Raw genomic sequence first — 8477 nt, 5'->3', positions numbered from 1 at the left:
TGATGTGATGATGATACTTATAACGTATTTGTTTCCTGTTTTTCAGATTCAGATGTTTACTAATTCATTTCCTCAATTTTCATTTCCTAAACATAGTTTTGCAAAATACTTAAGTGTCACAACAAATTATTTTGCAAATCTGAACTAAAGATGTATGGATAAAATTGAGAGAACGTGTATATAGATGTACGGAAAACTGTATTATTCATCAATAAATAAGCGCCATACATCCCCTCAGTCCTGTCCTGTTACACAACTTCCGGATACCTGAAACAGAGTTTTAACAGAGAATATAGCCATCGTTAAAAATGTGGGTTTGCAACCACCAGTAGAGGAGACTTTTTTTACCAACAGAGACCCCAGTTGCACCAGCCATGTCCAGATCTTTAGTTGTTTTTCCCACAGGCAATGAAAAATTAAACTCGTTCACGGCGTTTGCTAAAGCCAACTCGTTAACTGCCATGGCAAACTGAATGCCTGGACAACCTCTCCTGCCAGCTCCAAAAGGAAGATACTCAAAGTGTCGGCCTTTATAATCAATCGGATTGTTTAAGAATCTCTCTGGCCCCAACTCCTCTGGTTTATCCCACCAAGTAGGGTCTCTGCTTTTATCTCATATCCCATTACTTTCACATCCTCCCTGGCTTCTCTACAAAGTAGAGGAATGGGTGCGTTGATTCGCATACTTTCTTTTATCACTGCTTTCAGATATTGCATTCTTGGTAGATCATCCTCCGAGATTCTTGTCTTGCCTCTGCTTATATTTCTCACCTCATTCTGCAATTTATACATGATGTCCGGATTTTTCATAAGCATGGCCATTGTCTACATGTCCTCCATTATAATATATGTGCATAGAATGTTACATTACGAGAAAAAATAATGCTAGGAACGAGGAATGCAGCTCTGCCATCATCGTCGTCAGTTGGATTTCTTGGAGTTTACTATAAATCTCGGCTGTATGAAAATTTTGGTTCATCAAAGTAATGAAGATCAGAAATGTCCAACATCAGAGTGTTAACACAATCTGCGATTAATACATGCAATTAAAACAGTGTGTGCGAATAACAATGCGCGAGTATAACTGTCTCCTTAAAGCTATTTAGAGAAAACAGAAAATAAATATGAGAGAGTTCTCGAGTCCGGTTGAAAGGAACTGTCTCCTTAAAGCTATTTAGAGAAAAGGATAGGGTCGGTCCCATTTTCTGTTACATTCGTATCCGTACGTTACACGTCCCCGGATTACCCCTCGAAATCTCACACAACTTGCACCCCCTGCGCGCACATGTAGGAGATGAAGCAATACCTTAGTAACACTTTTAGACACTACTAAAGTCTTATGCTATATAAAGCAATGGAAAACCATTTTCCATTTCAATGTGGCATACAAGTTTATTTACAACATTTCCACCTTCAGGGACCAACTTTGAGTGTTTCAAAGTGTCTCGGAAAACTCTCACGGAGGAGAATATGCTCCAAGCGTCACTCACTCAAGAATGACTCAAAATGACTTGACAATATTGGGTTCAATACCCACATTTTCCAACCATGAGTGAGATGAATTTGAAGTTGCCACGCATCTATCACTTACTGTGTTACAACTTCATTTGTCAACTTATAATAATGTAACGTTTGACATCTGTGGTATAGCCGTATAGCAGTTGCTTACAATTATACATAGTTACTTTTCCTCAAACAGGTAAAAATTTGTCAGTGATAGTGAAATCAGTTTCATCTTGAGGATATTTATTACTTATAGTACGCAAGTAATTTACCAAATGGTGTAAGAAGACTAAAAGTACTCTATATTACCTTACCAGTTACAACCTGAAGTAAACCACCATTTTTAAATAGACATTCTGATGTGTAATTTATGAAACCATTATCATGTTAAAGTACTGAACATTTGAACTGATGCATTAGGTTCCTCAGGGTAAAACCAAGTTCAGGTAAAGAATGTAAAATGAGCATGAAAAGATCTATACATTCAACATGTTGAAGAAATTTCAGAGTGAAATTAAAAATCTGTATCTGTAAAGACTTGAAAGGAACCATCAGTAGATACTCGAGAAGAACTAGTAGTCATCCATGTTGGAATAAAAAATACACAACCATCAATAAATGTTACTACACCATCCATCAATTCCAAGAATATAGTACAGAAAATTCTTCATACTTGGAACGTATTTAGCCAGATAGATACTAGTAGTAGGAGTTAACTTTAGGGTTTCCTCTTAAATATAAAAAACAAAACAAACAAATGTGCCGGTAACTTGCTTCTGATCGGACCTAAGTTCCCATGTTCCCGAGAGCTTTTGATCAATGTCTTTCCTGCAGAATATTAGATGAACATTAGGTAAATATTGTAATTAGCAACAGAACTAATGCGACTACAACACCAACTTGAGTCAAATTACTATGAAACTTATTTGCACTAATATAACAACTAAATTAGTGATTTAAATATATTTTGATGTTTATTCCTTCTCTGTTTTTCCTTCCGAACCCTAGTCCATATCACAAATGTAGGCAGGCACAATCTGCCATTCAGAGTTTAGTGCTCGATCGAGTTTGTTTCACTTTCCGTAGGTAAACAGACTTACAAAATGAGGAGATATGATGAAGTACTCTTATCTCCAGCATGTATCATTACCAGGAAATGAAAAAATGAAGAACATTGTTAGGTTGTGTGACTGCGGATAAGTTCAACAACAGCTTGCTATTTAGCATGGTCACTGCACAAATACTAATTGGCATCTTTGGCTCATGGTATTTCCCTCACTTTATTTACAGGAGGAGGTCGATGGTACAAACCTTATTAAATACACGTGGGTCCGTATGTCATTTGTTCGATTATTTTAAAAAAATGTTTTACACATTGATGAAACTGTCAAAAAACTAAGCCGTTACTAATTCTGCAATACAAAATAGTGAAACGTGAACTGAAATCACCCATACAGCTGATAGACCAGGTAGCACTTGTATAATTGAACCACTAGATCTGCAGAAAGGTAACTCAGAGGCATGAAATATCATTAACATTTGTGAGGAAAGTATAATCTGAGACATTGAGTTTCATTGAACTTTATTATATAATGTGGCAAAAACTCCATAAATCAGTAAGCAATCATATGAAAGGGGAGCTAAATAAAATGCCTTCTACTTATTAATGATCACACGCTGTAGAACAGTGGATATCTTTGTACCATGACATCCTCGGTCACTAGATTAAGAAACTCAAAAGATTAAATTTAATACGCAAATGCAATAAAAATGAAAGAGGATGCCATTGTTCCAAAAGGATAAAACAAAATGAGGCATTAGGGATGAACAATAATACAACCTTATACACCAAGACCTGTTTTAACTCACCAAGTACTCAAGTGATACAACTATCAGTAACAAGAAATAAGAACGAGATAAAAAAATATCAACACAAAACAAAATTGAAAAACATGTTCAACTACTGTAAATAAATTAACAAAGAAGTACTCAAAATCTATACAAAAACAGATTCATATGTGTAAAAAAGTTACCTGTAGATGGTTCCTGTGAGACCGATCTAGTAGGCATTTTACTACTGGACTGGCTCAAAACCGTCTAAAGAAACAAGTGACTCTGTGTATTTGAGATTGTTAAATACGTTTCTGTCTCCAAGCCAATATTAATATTTGGTCTCTCTCTTCTCATAGTCATATAGGATATCATACAAGAAGTAATATCCAGCAAAAAAAATTGTTCCGTAAAACTGTCCAGCACCTAAATATGAATATAGCCGTATCTCAGTCTCCAAATCAGCAGCTATACTAAATTTTTTAGTCCAAGACTTCTGGCCATAACCACTATCCAATGTCCATAGATCGATGCCTGACACAGATTCAAATACCATAGCAACAGAACCTTTGAAATCCAAAACATATGATCTCTTTCTCTGCATAAATTTTGGAAATGGAACTAATACAAATTTCTCTTTGTGCAAATTAAACGAGATTAGCTCACTCCCACCGTCAAAATACATTACCCCGTCGACAACAACATTTGTTCGCTGGTAAATCTTCCAATTTTCAAGAACAGGTTCCGGAAATGCTCTCCAACGATCGGCATTTGTGGAATACACCTGAGCGATCATTACTTTACTATATTTATGATAATGCCCAAACTTAATGACCTTGTAGTCATCAGATGTAGAATCGTAAACAAAAGCTAGCTTAACTGCAGCAAAAATAGATCTGTGTCCCGGGGAAGCTTCAATTTTTTTGCACTTCCTGATAGATGGATTCCAGAGGTAGACTTCATCAAACCATTGGTTAGCGAGACAGATAATACCATTATACGAACCAATAATTTGAGGACAATATACACAAATATGTGGCTTAATATTATCTAATACACAGCCGACTAGTAGTGAGAATACAGAAGAGTGATGTCATTGCTGATCATTCAGTTAGTTACAGCAGCTGTCAACAACTATTTGTAATTGTAGCTATTATATAACAAGTTTCTGTAACATTTGAGAAGTAGAGTTTTACTTTCCAGAAGTGATTCTTCTGCATAACATAATGCAGATTGTTGATAATATACAATACTTTTACATCATTGAATCTTCATCTTCTTCTATTAGTCTTCTACAGATCTTACTCTAAATCTTTACATTTCCGCAACTCTAATTGGTATCAGGCTGGCGGGAGAACTAAGGTTCGATTCCCGGCCACCCCCAACATTCTCACAATTTATTGTGGACACTAAAGGCAATTAATGCCCTAAAGATGGGCGCCAGTGTTCCACTCTTCGACCCATAAATGGGCTTTCGAGTGAGGGGGAGTGTTAAATATATGATCCTATTGGGGTCTTCCTCTAACACCTTAAGGTATCAGAGCTCCATGGCGATTGAATATTGTCTTTCTTCGATTACGATTTGTCGATCTATTCTTTAGTCATCTTCTTCAATCAATCAAGCTTCTTTGTTTACAACCTCAAGTTCTCGTCAATTGCGATTTCTGTTATGATTCAGATTATCAGTTTTTTTTACTCACTCAATTACTTGATTCTTCAATCAGATGCATCCCAGCCAACATCGTTCTTATGTACATGTTTTAACTGATACACAAGCACCTCCAATGGCGACTAAGTCTGGTAGTTCTGATAATTCTGATGAATCTGATTTGAATACGCGTATTGATAGTAATCTACATCCATTGTATATGCACAATAATGATCAACCGGGAATGATCTTGATTTCTAAGAAATTACTCGGATCTGAGAATTATGTATCCTGGAAATGCTCTATGCAAATAGCTTTATCTGCTAAAAATAAACTAGTAATTGTTACTGGTGAATTTCTCGCACCTAATGTCAAATCAGTTTTGTTTACTCAATGGAGACGCGTTAACGATATGATAATAACATGGATCCTGAACACTGTATCTGAAGAGATTAGCAATAGTATGAATTACTTAGACAGTGCACAGGATGTTTGGAATGAATTAAGTGAAAGGTTTTCTGCTGTGAGTGGGCACAAGTTTTATGAAACTCAAAAGGAATTGTTCAAGCTTGAACAAAGCAATGAATATGTTGAGATGTATTTTCATAAGCTGAAAGGTTTTTGGGATGAGATCAAATCTCTACAGCCTATGGTGAAATGTACTTGTGGAGCAACTAAGGAGTGGGAGGCTCAATTGGAGAAAACAAAACTGATTCAGTTTCTTATGGGACTTCATTCAAGTTACACTTCAGCAAGAGGACAATTGTTGATGATGAATCCATGGCCTTCTGTAAATCAGGCGTTTATGTCGATCAAGCACGAAGAGAGACAAAGGCAGTCTCAGAATATCAGTCCTATTGCTATGATAGTCAACTTACCTAAGTCACATCAGCCACAACACAATACTCATTTTCAATCATCTAGGTTTTCTGATAGGCCAGCAATTGAGTGCACATATTTCCATGGCAAGAATCACACCAAGGACAAGTGTTTTAAACTTGTTGGATATCCACAGGATCATCCATATCATCCAAACAATAAGGGCAAGAAACGACCATTTGCTAAGCCTACAACACCTGGACAACAATCAGTGTCCTTATCATCTGTGAATCCTAAATCTAGTCATGCCTTTCAAGCTTCAGATTATTCACAAGAGATGGCTACTCCTTCAGTTCAAGAGACAAGTAATGCTTCTTTTTCAAAGCAAATGGAAACTCTCCAATCTCAGATGAATGTGCTTATGCAGAATTTTCAAAGAACCTCAAATCCAGTCCAAGGACCTCAAAATCAGTTTACTTTTGGACAGCATAATATTAAAGGTACTTTCTTCTCTTATACCACTATTTCTGCTAATTCTCAAAATATTTGGGTTCTGGATACTGGTGCAATAAACCACATGTGTTGCAATCCAGTTTTGATGCACAACATTGCACTCTTATCTTGTCCGCTCACCGTGAAATTTCCTACTGGTGATTCTGCTTTAGTTACACATATTGGTTCAGTCTATCTAGAGTCAGTATATTTAGTAGTCAATGATGTGCTCTACATTCCTTCTTTTAAATTCAATTTACTGTCCATTAGTAAATTATCCTTACAACATAAGTACAACATTTATTTTACCCCAAATAAATGTATTCTCCAAAAGAGTGCTGATGATAAACAACTAGTTCTTGGTATACTGGTTGATGGTTTATATCAGCTAGTTTCTGATTCATCAACTTCGATTTCTTGTTCTTTATCTGTCCACAAAAATCCTCCTTCTTTGTGGCACCAACGTTTAGGACACATTCCTTTTAATAGTCTTATACATATTCCGGAATTGGAGGTACCTAGAGACGACCATCTCCCACACTGTTCTGTTTGCCCATTGGCTAAACAATGTAAGCTGCCATTTCCAATCAGCTCTTCTCAAGCAGCTAATGCTTTTGATTTGATCCATTATGATGTTTGGGGTCCGTATCAAACTATAACACATAGTGGTTGTAGATATTTCTTGACCATTCTTGATGATCATACCCGAGCTTTATGAATTATTCTCCTTCCTACAAAACAACATGTCACTCAAACCTTAAAAGATTTTCATGCCCATGTTTCTACACAATTTAACACTCTGATTAAGTGCATACGCACTGATAATGGGGGGAATTCATTAATAATGAACTCTCAGCTTTTCTTGCTTCCAATGGTGTGATACATCAAACTACCTGCCCATACACCCCACAACAAAATGGTAGGGTAGAACGAAGGCACAGAACCTTACTAAAAATGTCCAGGGCTTTGCGTTTTCAGTCAAAGCTTCCTATATCTTTCTGGGGAGAATGTATCCTCACATCTACTTACTTACTTAACAGAATCCCATCTTCTATTTTAGAAAATGTTAGTCCATATGAAAAACTTTTTCATGCTCCTCCCTCTTATTCACATCTTCGAATTTTTGGCTGCTTAGCATACATGTCACAACACAATTCTGACAAGTTTGATTCTCATGCAGTCCCAACTATTTTTGTTGGTTATCCTTTAAATCAAAAGGGTTATAAACTGTATGACCCTGTTTCTAAAACATTTTCAGTACCACGTCATGTGGTATTCCAAGAGCATGTATTCCCATGTTCTACTTCATCTTCACAATCCAATTCTTTTCCATTTTTCCCTTTTACCCCTGGTTTATCTGATGATTCTGTACAAAGTCCTATGGATGTCATCATAGATACTGATCCTCCAGATGACAATCTTTATTCTTCACCACCACATTTTGGTGATACAAATCTTGATCCCTCTTTTCCTCAAAATGATTATGATTCTCCTGCGACTGAATCGGCTTTTTCACCTCACCCTTTTGTTACCACCTATTCTGATCACAATTATGTTTTACCACCACCTGTGAGAGTTTCTACTAGGAGGAAAATACAACCTTCATGGATGAAAGATTACCACATTTCCAGTTCTCTTTCCACTTATCAGAATGCTGCTGTCAGTAATGCAGTTCTCCTTGATTGTCCAATAGATACAGAGAAATTTAAACTTTCTCCTGGTCCATCAGCTTTCATTTTTGCTTGTACTGTTTCTTCCTCTACACATTACAAAGAACCTTTTACTTACAATCAAGCTACTACTGATCAGAGGTGGATTGATGCTATGCATAAAGAGTTACAAGCATTAGAAACTAATCAAACCTGGTCAGTGGTTCATTTACCTCCTGGTAAGAAAATGGTTGGATGCAAATGGGTTTATAAGGTTAAATACCTTTCTACTGGCGAACTTGATAAATTTAAGGCTCGGCTGGTGGCCAAGGGCTATACTCAGACTGAAGGGGAAGATTATCATCATACTTTTGCTCCGGTTGCTAAGATGGCTACAGTCAGGACTTTATTAGCTATTGCAGCTGTTAAACGATAGAATATTCATCAATTGGATATTAATAACGCTTTCCTTCATGGGGATCTTTATGAAGACGTCTATATGGAATTGCCAAAAGGACATCCTCTCTATGGCACAC

The 8477-nt window shown here is 36.6% G+C and overlaps 1 protein-coding gene across 1 annotated transcript; it reads left to right on the top strand.

The window, feature by feature from the left end:
* The first annotated feature begins 5117 nt into the window (after positions 1 to 5117).
* LOC141702369 (uncharacterized) lies at positions 5118 to 7010 on the top strand. The gene has a single exon (XM_074506072.1). The coding sequence runs from the start codon at positions 5118 to 5120 to the stop codon at positions 7008 to 7010; it is 1893 nt and encodes a 630-aa protein (XP_074362173.1).
* The last annotated feature ends 1467 nt before the right edge of the window (positions 7011 to 8477 follow it).

This window comes from Apium graveolens, chromosome 2 (assembly GCF_009905375.1).
Source record: "Apium graveolens cultivar Ventura chromosome 2, ASM990537v1, whole genome shotgun sequence".
NCBI classification, from domain to species: domain Eukaryota; kingdom Viridiplantae; phylum Streptophyta; class Magnoliopsida; order Apiales; family Apiaceae; genus Apium; species Apium graveolens.
This window is presented reverse-complemented; position numbering and strand designations above follow the sequence as displayed.

Excerpts from the sequence above, each read along its gene's own strand:
- LOC141702369 (XM_074506072.1), top strand. The coding sequence starts at position 5,118 with ATGGCGACTAAGTCTGGTAGTTCTGATAATTCTGATGAATCTGATTTG.